Below are 17,463 nucleotides of genomic sequence, written 5' to 3'. Positions count from 1 at the left end.
AACTACAGAACTCGAATTTAAAATTAAAATACATAATTCAAATAAGATTAGGTGTGATTGCAATGGAAAAAGTAAAAACACAGAAATACTAAACTCCGAAGAAAATTCAAAACGATAAGTTCCTGATCAAATGGCAAAATCAAAAGATCAAACACGTCAAGCGAATCAATAACAACTGTTATATTCCTAACTTGTAATAGGCATTTTCTTATGCAGAAAATGGTTTATTAAACCTTGTGTTACATGTATAGCTAGCTAATTCTGTCACTTGTATGACAGTCGCAACAAATTTCATTATATCGACAACTATGCGTGAATAAAACAAACAGGTTATGCATGACAGGAAAACAATCTCCACTAGAGATCAAATGAAGTCAAAACTCACAACTATAGGTCACCAGACAATTTGTTTTAAGTTGAAGAACACCATAATCTGATGGTCGTTTTAATGTTTGTGAGGACAAGCAAAAATTCAAGGACTTTAGTGTAGTGCTTATGTATGGAAATTTGGTTTTCCGTTCCGGCAGTAGATTGTATACTCACGATAAGAGTCCGTTTTGGCTCTGTTGGCTGTGTTAGTACACTGTTACATGCTCGTCCTTTCGGAATTGCTATAGTAAATTGGATGCACATTAAAGGAAAAGTGGTACTCTCTCTAAACATTGAAAAAATATGAAACCACTCTGACTGATTCATATGTCGCACGTTGCAAATCAGTAAGTTTGCACATATTAAGCATACCATTTTCTAGTAGCCACTTAATGTTTCCGCTAGTTACACTTTGAAGAATTTAGTTTTTTAATTTATTTTTAATTTGTGCTCAATATGACTTCAATATTTGTCACTTGACCTTCACCAAACAACCATCAATCTAGTATTTATCTTTGTGAGAATACGTTTTATATCATATCTCTGTATGATGACATAGAAAACAAAACCAATAATTTAACCCATTTACTGGTGTGTGTATTGTACTTGACATGTTCTGAGTATGTTTATAAATATCTTTAAATTTCAGATTAAATAACAAGTTTCAATAACGTTTGGTTTTCAACATATCTTAACAATGTGTAAACCGACACGAAAAAAATATATTATACAAGTTCATTGTTGTCACATTTTTTTCTAACGAATGAATGTGAAATGTGAAACCCAATTATATGAAAAAAGGAAAATGTGGTATGATTGTCAATGAAACTACTCCTCACCACAGGCAAAATGACATAGAAGTTAAGAACTATAGGTCTCCTAGTGACTTCAACAATAAGCCAAACACATAGTCTAAAACAGAATACCACGAATTGAAAAATGTACGACCTTATTTATACTCAAATCATGACAAACAGTAACAAACGATACCACTGAAATACAATATCCTAATTTAGAACAGGCACATGTAGAATGTGACAGGGTTCAAATTATTTTGCTGAAGCGCTTTTTAACCAGGGTCAGCGGTATACCAGAACAACATTAGTACAAACTTGAAAAATAAGTTGAAAAAGCCTAAGAGTCCTGGTACCTTTGATAACTAATTACCTCATTAGATCGAAACAAAGCAGAAAACAACTAACAAGTTACAGAATAAACGTGGCAGGGTTTTAATAGTTACCAAAGGTACCAGGATTATAATTTAGTACGCCAGACGCGGGTTTCGTCTACATCCCACAACGAAAATGAAACTAACTCTCTGAGATAATCCCTATTTCCTTTCTCAAATGTATTACTAAGGAGATATCTGATATTTCTTGCAGGATCTGACGCTAAGTATTCATATTCCAGTATTTTTGAACAGTTGCTTATTTATTGTATATTTCTATACTTTCCTAGACGCAACCATCGTATACTGATTTAAGGAGTGGGTATATAAACTGTCTGAATGTATTAAGCAAAATAAGCTGTACTAAATACAATTTTATTATCCTTATCCAACAACTTCAGAACCATCACCAGAATACCTACAGAAAAAGGAAAAATAATACATTTAATATCATACCTTAGATGTTCAGAAAAAGTGCAAAATACTTGTACAGTAGCCACCTGCATGGAACTAAGTAACTGTCTATCATCACATCCTACGACGTATTGTTTTACTTGTAGATGATATTGGAAAATAAAATTGTCGTAAGAATAATCATTTTGTAAAAAAAAAAACCACGGATAACTGATTTAAAATAAAAAATCTTAAAATTAATGAAATTGTAAAATATTTTCCTTCGTTTTATATCTGATGATATCCTTTAAAGAAGTAGATAGACTGCAAAGTTTAATTTAGTACGTTGTCAAGTTCAATGCACTATGCACTGATTTTTATTAAACTAATGAATATTTGTCTATGGGGATTTTTGCAATGTGTTTTCGTGTTTCATATAATTGGCTCTCTTAGTTGATATACTAGTAATATATTCCAACTATCGAACAAAAATGTAAAGAAGTCACTTAGTATGATTTGCACATCTCTTCTAAAACTTAAAGAATTAGTGACGCCTTAGATATGTTAAATCCGAACGTTAAAAACGTAAAAAAAACATAGACTTAAGAAATTGAAAAAGATATCTGTTGATCATTTAGGCTAAAACACATCAAACGAATATTATAGTCCAAAGACAGACTGATTGGTGTTTAACTATCATAATTTTGTCTTTATTGTAAAATTGTACCCATAAGGGTCACGAAAACAATGATACAATACAAACCAAAACTTATAGGTTTCATAACAAGTCAGAATTCAATATCGTTTGATAGCAACTCGAGTTTTGAATTATTTTTTTTTAAATAAAGACAGAAAACAATCAAACAGGATTACACACATTTAAAATCTAAATTATCTCTAAACAATATGTTTAAAGTACTGTTCTTGTGCCCTTTTTGTCCTTGATATCGTTAATATTTAAAATTAAAACGAAAACACTCTGAATTTCAAGATATAAAGAGAATCATTAATTTGGATGAACAAATATTATTTGACGAGGTAAATATATAAAAATTATGTTCTTACTCTTTTTCACATATGAATCTGTACCCATTAGTACACGTAACATCGTTCCATTTCAAGCCATACGGGGCATGCATATGTAAACAATTCTCGCTACCACCGGATGGTTGACCTGGATACCAATCTGTATAATTGAACACACTATCTGTCGATGCCCACATCCAAATTCCTTCAATTATGTCATCTCTGCCACCAAGCCAGTAACTCTGTCCTGTATTTGATATGAAGTGTACATGCAATATATTATATTTACAACTTGTTGAGTATAGCACTTTCTAACGCACTGTACATGTATATATAAATATATATGTAATTTGCAGATTTTTAAAACATGGTTGTGCAGTTATGAATATAAAATGTGTTTTCAGTCACTTTCATTGGTGATGGATTTTTCATAGAGTGGTCACTTGTGAAGATGTACTTATATATCTATATAATATGTTGAAAAAAATAATTTAAGATTTATTTTGTTTCGATCATTAACAAAAGCAAAATCATTATTAAACACGACAATTATATATTATCAGTCAGTCTTGTTACCCCTGTCCAAAATACGTCATAAAACATTGTTGATAACTTATTGTTATACACGAGAGTAATACAAAATCATTGCTGGTCGATAAATGGTTGTATGGAAATAAGAAGATGTGATACGATTGCCAATGAGACATCTCTCCACCAGGGACCACAGAAGAAAATAACTATAGGCCAACGTACGGTTTTCCATAATGAACAAACCCATACCGCATTAAAAGATTATAAAGGTCCCAATATTACAAAGGAAAAACAAATCAAGAGAATCAAGAGAAAAAACCTACCGACTAATTTATGCATATGCACGTATGTTTTGTGCATCCCTCCCCTCTCTCATCCCTCCTAGCTATCTCATTTGATTTCTTACAGTATATTAGTCCGGGACCTTTTATAGATTATTATATTATGTTGTCCATGGTTCAAGGCCGTACGTTTAGATCCATTTAATTTGGTCTAGGGGGAATAAAAGTTTTAATAATGTTAATATCAAAGTTTGACATTGGAACAGCAAATATGGCATCATACTGGAGTGCAAAACACTGGATCAACAATTCGCGGAATTTTTACTTAAGCACAATGTGATTGTTGACCATAAGAGAAAAAAGGGTTAATTTCTTGTCAGAATTGAATATCGACTGATACCAACTCCATTATACAAATCAAATATTAACTATCTGAATGCTCTATTATTATATTGCAGCTTAAAAACTCGAATTGATACCAAGCGTTTTCTAACCTCCTTTACATTTCTAGCAACATAATTGATTGATAGCGACCGCGCAGAGACAGTGTATATTTCATATGAGGTTGCATAGTTTGTTTTAATACACAGTTAGAAGTGGTGTTACGTTCCTTTATAAAAACAACACAACGCATAGCCTGAAATTAGTAGTACTTTTGCTGATTAATATTCATAATATGTAAATGAGAATTGTACCACGTGATAATAGTTTGAACTGGACTGGCTTGATATCCTTCAAATCTTTAAAATACGGATATCATACGTTGCCCGGCACAGAGTCCTTGTTTATTATCAATCTGAAATTTCCGTAAAGTTGTCAGGCGTACAAAATCAAAACAATGAACGCAAATTTAGTGAATGTTTCGTTTTTTCGTGAGTTTATTATTCTTGAAATAGGGGCATTTTAACTTTGCGTGTGAACCTAAAGTTCAACGACTACACATACAAGGTTTGGACTTGCTTATTCTCTGGACATCTAAGTTTCAAGTTTAATCCCGGCAACCTGTATTTATAATGACCTTGTTAGCCAGTTTTCAACACGAAGTTTGCAAATTTGACGTTTCAGCCATTTTAGCCTGTATTTTATACTGCAATGTTAAAAGCCTATCGCTTCGATTTTTTAAAAAGTTCAGGAACCTTGATTTTTGCAAAGAAAGACATTATGTTTCGTTTAAATGGTGTATATTGTTTTATTTATTTATTTATTTTTGTCCCGGAAACCTGTCTATCACTTAAATTAAAGATAAAACATACATTTTTTCAAAATTCCCTATCATTTCAATATAATTCCAGTGACCCGTATTCGATTTCTTTAGTATAATATTCAAATAAGCAAAGTGGCGTTGATTTCTGCATATGGTTGAGGAAAATTCTAAAACGTTTGACCAGGACAACAGATGATGAAATTGGTGATGAACGATTAAAATTAATGCAAAATAAAAACGCATTTAACGCTGACAAGATATTACATTTGCATTTTTTAGTTAGGTTCTTTATGTTGAAGGCTTGATGATTCTGAGAGGCCATAAGTCCAAATGCTACATGTCATAATATGATAGTTGGTAAGATAAATTCGTTACCCAGTGATCTTATTCCATATATATGGAGCCAGTAAATTCATAATCAAATGAAAGCGTGGAATTTACTGAAACCTATGATTAACAGTTGTTTTCCACTGCTATGTTATGTTTTATTACTTTGTTTACGATCGTTTAACTTTATCAATTTAACAAGTAAACTGCAGTTTAACACTTACTAACTATTGCACATTCGAGTTTTATGCCAAAAAAGATTAGTATATACCTTATATTATTCATTTTCTGTTTTCTCATTGACTTAAATCAAAGTAAATTTTCTTTGATGAAGCATAATATACACCGCGGCAAATATTTAGAACAGCGTCCGTGTAACTTAATATACACATTCAAAGGTTACGTTGTTTCGGTGGTTTTTTTTCTTCATTTTGTTTTGGTGGGTTTTTTTTGTTAACTTAACTGAATATTTCAACTTCTACTAAGTATGATAATAGCATTAGATTAACGTGAAATCCGTATCTTTTTAAATTGTGCTCAGCGAACTGATATTTAAATAATTAGCAACTGCTTTTGAAAATTATTGCAAGCTTTCCTTCACGTTTTCACTTGGCATTTCAGCGTGACTCTGCTAATTCCGGAAAATACACCTCAAAAGTAATTTTCCAGTGAAAAACAAATTCAAGAATAAGTAAATAGCAAACTATACTATGAAAGAACAAATGATATATGCATTTTTAAAAAATTTAGATATATTTATTGTCTGCATTTCTTCTGCTATAGAATATAATAAAAAAAAGATCGTTACATGTCATTTGCATTATGTTTTTTGATTTGTTTATCATCAACCTAAAATATCGCTGTTGAGATATATGCTAGAAAGGTTTTATATCGGACGTATTACATTTAGCGTCCGTCGTCCGTAAACTTTTCACGTTTTGAACTTCTACTTAAAAACCACTAAAAAGATCGATATAAAGAATTGTTATTTTTTCCACAAATGATGAATATATCATAAAATGTTCGTGTTGTTTATTCTTTAGTTTTCTATGTTGTGTCATGTGTACTATTGTTTGTATGTTTCTCTTTTTCATTTTTAGCCATGGCGTTGTCAGTTTATTTTCGATTTATGAGTTTTACTGTCCCTTTGGTATCTTTCGTCCCTCTTTTATATTGTATATCAGATGTATTGTCAGCCCATGGCCAATATCAGCCATCGAACCTTCGGCTCTTATGATGTTAATACATCTGATATGAAAATGTAATATAAAGATCTGATATTATCAACCGCATCAACAGTCAAATTGTAATATATATTTCATAAAATATAATATTTTGACTATTTTACCGATTAAGTTTGTTTTTCCACGCATTGTCGTAGATATCACGGAATTTGATGCGATTGTTATACAAGTGAGAGGTTTAACGCTATAAAACCCGGTTTAATCCACTACTTTCTACATTTGAAAATGCCTGAACCAATTCAGGAATAAGACAGTTGTTGTCCATTCGTTTGATGTGGTTTATCATTTGATTTTGCTATTTTATTAAGGACTTTCCGTTTTGAATTTTCCTCGGAGTTCAGTATTTTTGTGATTTTACTTTTTTTTTTACACCATTAAGAATCAAGATAAAACAACTTTCAAAAATATATTCACATTATGTCCATTGTATTAAATCAAATTTTAAAAATTCATGATTACTTCTTATTCAGTAATCGTGTATAATGACAATAATTTTATATACAGTCTAACCTGGTCCATTTGTTTTCGCAAGATTCTTCAATAAGTCAGATTGTGCTTTACTTTGAACTTCAGCCAGACGAGAATTGTGTGCACGACAACTACTCTGTGTAATTCAAAAATAGTTTAAATAATAAAGACATGTAACATTGTTAAGTGCATAATGCAAACGTCAATCTGTCATCTACATTACTTGACTAAAGGTATAAGGCGAGGATTAAATCTCACAAAACATGTTTAACCTGTCGCATGTTTACTCCTGTCATAAGTCAAACCCTCTGGCCTTTGTCAGTTTTGTAAATTTGTTTTGTTAATTTCGTCTCATTTATAATGTTTATATGTTTCGGAGTTCAGTAGTTATCAAAGGTATCAGGGTTATAATTTAGTACGCCAGACGCGCGTTTCTTCTACATAAGACTCATCAGTGACGCTCAAATCAAAAATATTTATAAACCCAAACAAGTACAAAGTTGAAGAGCATTGAGGATCCAAAATTTCCAAAAAGTTGTGCCAAATACGGCTAAGGTAATCTATGCCTGGGATAAGAAAATCCTTAGTTTTTCAAAAAGTTCAAAGTTTTGTATACAGGAAATTTATAAAAATGACCACATTATTGATATTCATGTCAGCACCGAAGTGTTGACTACTGGGCTGGTGATACCCTCGGGGACGAAACGTCCACCAGCAGTGGCATCGACCCAGTGGTGTAAATATTTATCAAAGGTACCAGGGTTATAATTTAGTACGCCAGACGCGCGTTTCTTCTACGTAAGACTCATCAGTGACGCTCAAATCAAAAACATTTATAAACCCAAACAAGTACAAAGTTGAAGAGCATTGAGGATCCAAAATTCCAAAAAGTTGTGCCAAATACGGCTAAGGTAATTTATGCCTGGGATAAGAAAATCCTTAGTTTTTCAAAAAGTTCAAAGTTTTGTATACAGGAAATTTATAAAAATGACCACATTATTGATATTCATGTCAGCACCGAAGTGTTGACTACTGGGCTGGTGATACCCTCGGGGACGAAACGTCCGCCAGCAGTGGCATCGACCCAGTGGTGTTAATAGTTATCAAAGGTACCAGGGTTATAATTTAGTACGCCAGACGCGCGTTTCTTCTACATAAGACTCATCAGTGACGCTCAAATCAAAAATATTTATAAACCCAAACAAGTACAAAGTTGAAGAGCATTGAGGATCCAAAATTCCAAAAAGTTGTGCCAAATACGGCTAAGGTAATCTATGCCTGGGATAAGAAAATCCTTAGTTTTTAAAAAAGTTCAAAGTTTTGTTTACAGGAAATTTATTAAAATGACCACATTATTGATATTCATGTCAGCACCGAAGTGTTGACTACTGGGCTGGTGATACCCTTGTGGTCAATTTTCGCTGAACTGATATACATTTTATTGTGTAGGGGCAAGCTCAAGCCCGCCTCCGGTTACGGAACTCTCTCGCTGTGTTTCCTTTGGCTGTTTTCTGCTATTTTGTCACTTGTTTGTCTTTTGAAACATTCGCCGTTCCAATTTCAATTTTATTAAATCCTGTTTTACAATAAGAACTAATTTTTTTTTATCTATTTGACATCAATCACAATTTTAATTTACTAGTATGTAAATAATTTCGAATCGAGTATTTTTAAGATTTAACATTGTTCGGCAGGAGTACGTCCGGTAAGACCCCTTTTTGGCCCTAAAATTTAGCAGTTTTACAAAATTGTTAAGATGTAATCTTTGAGTTATTTATTGGAAAGTAGAATGCTGCTGCTACACAGATATGGGCTGTTTTGACAAAACAATGCACATATATCGGGTAGTAGCATCATAAAGTTATGATAAATTACTGAAATCTTCACAATTTTAGCATTTTAGTTAAATTTTAGACGGTTTCCGTCTTAAATGAAAGTGGCCGCATTTGTGTTCATTCATAATATTGAAATTTAAGTTGTATTTGATGATAATACATAACATATATAAAGGTTGATGATGAACACGGATGCGGCCACTTTCATTTTTGACAAAAACCACCTAAAAAGTGACATTTTTGGGCATATTTGATAGATTTTTCATATTTATGCTTGAATCGGAGCGTTTTTAATGAATAAAGCAGTAAAAATCTTTCACATAAACTTATTGGATCTACTAAAGTAGACACTTAAGTGTTTAAAAATTGTCCAAAATCTTTCGTCAGATGAACCTGAAATTTGAGGCCAAAATCGGCCCTTACCAGACCTACTCCTTTGATACTAATTTTGATGTCATATAGTGTTATTATATACATGATAAATAGCTTGAGTTCGAATCCCGGCGAGGGAAGAAAAATTTGCTTCCGCAAATTTTCAGATGTAATATTGTTGTGCTGATATTTAGAGTTGTTTAATACTAAGGATATTCTTATCCCAGGCATACATATAGATAACCTTAGCCATATTTGACACAACTTTTGGGAATTTTGAGTCATCCATGCTCTTCAACTTTGTACTTGTTTTGGTTTCTAACTGATTTGATCTGAGCGTCACTGATGAGTCATATGTCGACTAAACGCGCGTCTAGCGTATCATATTATAAGCGTGTTACTTTTGATAACTATTAACATGTCCAAATATACTAGTGTATTGTTTACTTTTGCATTCTGAATGTTCTAGCATTTATTTGTACCGTAGTCCTGTCATGTAATGTTGTCATTTTAGTGTTACATTTAACATTGCTTTAAAAACGTTTGGCTAGCCACACAACCAGGTTCAACCCATTATTTTGGTTCTTTAAATGTCCTGTACCTAGTCAGGCAAATGGCAGTTGTTATCTTATAGTTCGTTTCTGTGTGTATTACATTGTCGGTTTTGTTTTGCACTTCAGTGTTTCTGTTGTTTCTTTGTTTTCCTCTAATAGTTGATGTATTTCCCTCGGTTTTAGTTTGTAACCAGGATTTGTTTTCTCTCAATCGATTTATGGCTTTCGAACAGCGGTATACTGCTGTTGCCTTTATATATATATATATATAGATAGATATCTGTACATAGGTATATAAATATAAATGCATAAAAAGTGTACACAACAACACAAATATTAAAACAGAAACATGAACAATAATTATCTATGAATATTTCGGATAACAGATATCCTTCATCAGTATGAATATGATGTAACATGAATAATACAAAATTATTCGGATTAAACTATAACACTCTTGAACAATATTCATAAAAACAGAACACAAAAAACGCTTGTTTATTTTATTTTATTTTACAAATGACGTAGGTTATATCGGTAGTTGCAACATACTTCATAGATATGCCTCTTATATTCTAAAATTTAAAAAATGACGACAGGTAAGATGTTGCAACAATATTGCGGGGTATAAAAAAATCAATAAACATCACTGACCGATCTAAGCTGGTATAATATTTCAATTTGACAACGTTCAAGTAATTATAAACAGAGGCTGCGTATATAAACATCCCAAATAAATAAGCAATTTAACAAATATTAAGACTTATAATAATAATTAGGACAAATGTTAAGTAATTAAACGTGGCTGCGTACTTGGATATTTCAAATGAATGGAATATATATGTAGGACTCTAAAGTGCGATGGTACTCTAAAGTGCGATGGGCACGCTAAAATGCGATGGTTGTTTGTTTGCTAAAGTACGATGGCATATCACGCTAAAGTGCGATGGACAATAGGTTCGAGGGCTTTATAAAACGCGTTAAAGAACACTTAATGTAAAAATAGTCCTTTTGTATAACCTAGTATTATAAGGTATACTATATGTGAAAGGCATTTTAATTTAACCGTAGTCTTAAGTGAATGATTCTAAAAGACCGACCACGTAATAATTGCTAAAAAGTAATTTGGGTGTCACAGAATACTATATGTCTTGTAAATGAATTTCTGACAATTCGGGCGTATTAAATATTGTGATAATTTGTGAAGCTTAACGTTCACACGTTGTAGTCTATCACTAATGGGAACAAAACCCCTAACAATCGTCCTTTTTACATTACAGATACAATATTCGATAATTGTCGGAATATGTGACATTTATTTGTTTAATTTAAATGAGAGAGAAAAGCGATGTTTGCCGAGCTTAATTTTCTCCTTTTTTTGTAGCGACTATACATCTATGTTATATTTTCCTGCAATGTACAACTAACGTTTCAGCCGACAATTAATAATTTACGCAATATCTTCCGGCGTGTTCATTTTTAGTTTGTATAAACGACTGTTAACGTCATAATCCATCTACGTTTCGTACGTCTATACTTTCTCAGACCATCGGACTTTAGCGTATGGAGGAATCGCACTTTAGCGTAGACCATCGCACTTTAGCGTGACCATCGTACTTTAGCGTCCCCATCGCACTTTAGAGTCCTACATATATATTTATTAAGAACGTCTAAAGAACTACACGACAGATCCATCCATTGGATCGTGAATGAAAGTGGAACACGACTGAAAACACATATTATTTTCACAATTACTCTGAATATCAGCACAACAATGTTAAATCTGCAAGTTTTCGGAATATATAAGATGCCAAGAAAATAAGCATCAAGCTAGGTGGTGTTGTCGTAGAATGATGATATGAAAACTACAGGTTCAAGCCCCGGCCGCGGAGGAAGTAAAGAATAATATCACTCTTACATTGTTAGCTTAATTTTCTATTTGGATTATACTATTTAACTGATCAGTCTCTGTTGCCATACCTTTGCCTTTGTCAACTCTTTAATTTTAGAATTACCAGTTTATGTCGCAGGGTACTATTTATTTGAAATGACCAAGTACGCAGCAACGTACAATTACTTAACCTTGTCAAAATTAAATTTCTTTTATTTAATCATTATCAAACTGCTACTTATTTGGGGTGTTAATATTATACCAGTTCAAATCGGTCAGTGCTGTTAATTTGGAATGTATTACATACGCAGTCTTTGTTGTTATATAGTAACTATCATCACCTTTGAAATTCTAGAAATGTACCAGTTGGCATCGCACATTACTATTTTTGTTAAAAACGTTCCCATGCAGTCATGTTAATGCCTTTATAACCTTTGTCATTAATATGAAGAAATTAAAAAAAAAAACTTTTGACAGACAGAATAATGTATAATGTACGGAAGCCGTAAGGGGATACACAAAAAATTAGATTTTTTTTTTTGTAATTCGAGATCACGATAAACATTACCGTTTTACCGAGATGTCTATAAAAAATACATCGTTATCTCGATAGAACGAAATTATTATATCGAGATTTCGGATAATTATATCGTTATCTCGATTTATTATATCGAGATCTCGGATTATTATATCGTTTATCAATTTATTATAACGTTATCTCGATAAAACGAAACTGGTGTATCGAGATCTCGGAAATCTTGGATTATTAAAACGTAATCTAGGTTAAATATATCGAGATCTCGATACAATTATATCGTTATCTCGATAAAACGAAGCTGTATTTCTTAATACGTCATTTTGATGTTATCTAATAAATATACAAATTAATATCAGAAAAAAAAGTTCATAGCACTCTTTAAAATTTTTAACTTAATTCATTAATTTATTTAGTTTCGGAGAATAAACTAGTGGATTTCCCTAACTATTTCTAACAGAAATTCCTTGGTTCAATGTATGGACGACCTGAATACCAAAACATATATATAAATATTTAAATACTCAACGTTATCTTTTTTATTTTAACGTTACCTTTGCTGTTCTTCATCCCATATTTATAGATATAACATGTCCATTGTGTCGCAATAACCATTAGAGGGGTTATCGAGGACATAAATGCCGAAATACGCTTGAAAATTAAGAAATAGCCAATTTTGAATAATGGAATGGATATTTTGAATATTCGAATAGACTGTTGCGACCCTTCAGCCCCTTATTCCAAATATACATTATACCTCATTCGAAAGATTTTAAATATACCATTTTATCCCTCTTTCTATAAGCTTTGAAGTAGTGTATAAAGGGGACGAAGGTTCTTTGTTAATCCTCTAATAGGTGTTGCGGAACATAATGACTATATGTGACATACAAGGTATGTATGTAATTAGGGGCTAAAGGGTCGTAGCAGTCCATTCCATTATTTAAAATTGGCTATTTCTTAATTTTCACGCGTATTTTGGCATTTAGGTCCTCCGTAACCCCTCTAATGGTCATTGCGGCACAATGGACATGTTATATCTATAAATATCTGATGAAGAACAGCAAAGGTAACGTGAAAATAAAAAAAGATAACGTTGAGTATTTTAATACTTATATATATATGTTTTGGTATTCAGGTCGTCCGTCCATACATTGAACCAAGGAATTTCTGATGAAAATATTTAAGGAAATCCACTAGTTTATTCTCCGAAACTAAATAAATGAATGAATTGAGTTAAACATTTTAAAGAGTGTTTTTAATTTTTTTTTTCTGGTATTAATTTGAATATTTGTTAGTTACATCAAAATGACGAGTTCAGAAATAGAGGTTTCGTTTTATCGAGATAAAGATATATTTTTATCGAGATTTCAATATACTTAACCTAGATTACGTTTTAATAATCCGAGATCTCGTTTTAATAAATCGAGATGACGATATATTAATAAATCGAGATAACGATATATTAATCCGAGATCTCGATATAATAAATCGAGATAACGATATAATATAATCCGAGATAACGATATAATAAATCGAGATAACGATTAAATAAATCGAGATAACGATTAAATAAATCGAGATAACGATTAAATAAATCGAGATAACGATATAATTATCCGAGATCTCGATTTAATTAATCAAGATAACGATATAATAATCCGAGATCTCGATATAACAATTTCGTTTTATCGAGATAACGATATTTTTTTTATCGAGATCTCGGTAAAACGGTAATGTTTTATCGTGATCTCGAATTAAAAAAAATATTTTCTTATTTTTTGTGTGTCCCCTTACGGCTTCCGTAATTATGGACATCTGAAGGATTTTAAAACTAAAAATATATTTCTGATAATCATTTAATTCCTAAAATCAAAGTGACAAAAATTATGCAAATTTACACCACCCTTGCAACCAGTGTTTTGAATAATATATCTTCACACATTTTAACTAGTTATGGTGATTTGAAGTGTTATAAAGCATACCTGAGCATCCAACCAATTAAAGGATTCATGACTGAAGAAAAAACAAGACTTTCCGTAATGATTCCACCCTAAAGAACATTCAGAATTCGCCTTATCTGAAAATGAATGTTTTTTGAAATAAAACATGAACACAAAATATTTGATCTTTTTTGTACAGTAACAAAATTTTTTGATGTTTTAGACAAATTGTGTGCATTTGGTGGTCCTTTTGAGTCAGTTCACAATATTGAAATTTCCACTCTTCTACACAATCTTATCAAACACACGTGTTCTTATCTAATTTTAAAAATGGTAATTTGATAAATCTGTTTTAATTGTTTTGATTTCACTCATATAAAGTTTTTTTTCGCTTTCGAGAAAGGTAAATATGCTAGATATACTAATTACGGATGTGCTGAGACGATTCAAGCGCTGAATTTTCTCTATGACAATGTTTATGTACGTTTCGGCAATAAAATTTATCGACAGATTTAAGGTATTCCTTTGGGCACCAAGTATGCCCTTTTAATAGATGACTTGTTCCTTTCCTGTTATGAATCACAGTTAATGGACAAACTGAGTGATGAACCGTCTAAATTCCATTTATTTGAAAAATGCAACAACTGTTAACGTTATCTTGATGATAATTGTTCGTTTCATAATAAAAAAAAAATCTCTATCAAGACTGCTGAAATTTAGGAACTTACTTTAAATAGATCTTTTATCAACAGCAATAAATGGCCTTTCCTAGATTTAGATATTATTGTAAGTATTACAACAGAAATTCTGCATCAATTTATACGACAAAAGGAATGATTTATCTTTTTTGTTTACTTTGATGTGTATGTAGTGACGTTTTGAATTTTGATGAGCGTAATCTATGGAGTACTATCAAATTTTCAAGTCAGGGATTTCGTTGCCACAAATTACTTCAAAATATTTACTTAATTATTTCATAGATACAAAGAGTTGGTCTGCAAGTTTAGCTGTACCTGTACAAACATTATTTGAAACAGAATAGCTTATTCTAATCTAACGGTAATATTGTTAACTGAGACCTGAAAACTATATTTTCATCCTGTCAATAAACTTATTCTAAAATGTTACCTACTCAACATTGTATCAATTCTTTGAATATGGTTTTTATTTGTGTAAATATTGATTTTGTTATCAATATCTTAAAACCACACTAAACATTACAAATAAGACCTTAACGTTCTGCAATATGTCGATACGTATAATTTGGCATTGTACAATGTAATGCTTTACTGTTAAGACATATGAAACTTTAAATAAAAAAACATATTATTCATATGTTTTTTCTATAACTAAATGGCTACTTTTCATTATAAAACTTCTGTACATATATTTTTTTCTCAAAAAGTTCTACAATTTGTCCAAATTCAGAAAAAGTAAACTTTTTTAAATTGATTGCTTCCCGTAAACTATTCACCAATATGTTTTGTCCGTATGCAGTGAACTAAACGTGACCTTACTTGGGAAAAAAAATCCAGTAATCGCAGTACGCATGGATCTGTCATGGGAATAAACTATTATGATCGTATTGTACATGTTAAACACGTGGAAACATTTCATAATTTTATGGTGAAATAATGTATGATTTTAAACTATTAGCAAATTGATTAATATTTTTTTAGATAAAACCTACCTGGCAAAATGGCAAATGTCAAACAACAAAACAATGAAAATAAATATGAACAGTTGTTGGCCATTTTCGATCAAAATCTTTATCTCATCTGACTCTAAATCTTTAGAAAGATAACAGAAAGGTGAACATGTATTCCTATTCTGGAAGAGGAAGTTGACAAAAGCTGTATATATCTGGATCAACAAGATAGATATGGCTTACTGTGTTCGAATCTGTTCATAATTTATCAACAGTTTATTTTCTCACCGCAAACAACAGTTGTATAATACACGTTCTTTGACTGAATATCTTAGCCAAGGTATTCTAGTGAAATTTTTTTTCACTCGTTATTTCATGCTACCTTAATGCCCCATGTTTATCTACTGGTTAGGTTATATGTATTTGAAACATCTGGCCTTGTAAGGTACTGACACTAGTCATTGTTGCATAATCCACTAGACAATAAAAGTAAATACGGGACCCGAATTAAATATAGAATACAACATATAAAACAGATGTGGTATGATTGCCAATGGGACAGCTGCTCACTAGAGATGAACTAACGTAAAAGCTAGCAACTTTAGGTCATCAGACAATTGTTACAAGAAAACGTGAATCAGATGGTGCTTTTAAGGTTTGTGTAGTATGGTATTGTTTTTGATATTGCTGTCTCTAGAGATAAGTAATAACTTGTAAAATCAACTGGTCTTTTTCATGAAAATAGTGTAACCAAAATATCCTGCTCCCAATCTGTTTATAATATTATCTATTTGAAAAAAGATGAATTTAGTAAAGGTGTACATAATTTGTTTTAACGGAATCCCTGAATAAATAATTTATCAATAATATATAGATTACGTTCATTGAAATCCAAAACGTAATCTTAAAGTTATGTTGAATTTCCAAATAAGTCAAAGTCTACATACACTTGCTTCTTTGTAAAAGTCACTTCGTACAATCACCGTGAAATACTTAAGTTCGTAGACGATTGACTATTAACTTGACCTAATACATTCCATTACCAAATTTCCCACTATTTTGACGGCTTATTGTATATTGCCATACATTAGAAGTTATTAACTATTGGGATTGAATCAATGACCCTCATTATAAGTGGTCGTGTATCAATACATTTACATTCGGCATCTGTAGTTCGTACTTTACATCACATCAACTAGCAATAATATTATAATTTCCATATAATTTCTCTTGACCAATTCATGTACGTGTCAATGATGGTGATAATGAGATGGTAAACATAAGCTATAGTGCATTATTTGCAGATGTCGACTGATGAAAGCGTAGCTTGGTCTGGTTTGAAGTCATATTCACGACCATGGTAATTTTTATCTTTATTATAATAGCGGAGTATACATTATCGTATTTGTGCAAACCATTAACTACACTACTGGTTCATGTTCTGCTTACCCGTCTGGTGCACCATGGAAAACGTTTTTTTTAAGGGTTTTTTGTTGTTGTTGTTGTTGCTCTGTCTATTGTTTGTATGCAGTGTAAAGTACAATTTCGGCCTTTTCGTTGTGGTTTTTGCAACAGTTTAGTCGTTTAGTCGTTTTCTCTCCGACTTTGGATTATTTATTTTTTGTCTTTTACCTCTCAGTGTATGAAACATAATGTTCTTTAAACATTACTTCC

General features: G+C 31.6%; 1 protein-coding gene across 1 annotated transcript; it reads right to left on the bottom strand.

Moving 5' to 3' along the window:
- Positions 1 to 1,896: 1,896 nt before the first annotated feature.
- On the bottom strand, positions 1,897 to 15,979 carry LOC143063060 (perlucin-like). Its single transcript, XM_076234984.1, has 5 exons — positions 15,832 to 15,979; positions 14,184 to 14,278; positions 7,054 to 7,147; positions 2,996 to 3,203; positions 1,897 to 1,955 (listed from the first exon to the last, which is right to left on the bottom strand). The coding sequence occupies exons 1-5, from the start codon at positions 15,893 to 15,895 to the stop codon at positions 1,922 to 1,924; spliced, it is 495 nt and encodes a 164-aa protein (XP_076091099.1). The 5' UTR covers positions 15,896 to 15,979; the 3' UTR covers positions 1,897 to 1,921.
- Between the last annotated feature and the right edge of the window lie 1,484 nt (positions 15,980 to 17,463).

The sequence above is a fragment of the Mytilus galloprovincialis genome, chromosome 2, assembly GCF_965363235.1.
Source record: "Mytilus galloprovincialis chromosome 2, xbMytGall1.hap1.1, whole genome shotgun sequence".
Lineage (NCBI taxonomy): Eukaryota > Metazoa > Mollusca > Bivalvia > Mytilida > Mytilidae > Mytilus > Mytilus galloprovincialis.
Note: the sequence above shows the minus strand (reverse complement) of the source record. Positions and strands in the feature narration are given on the sequence as shown.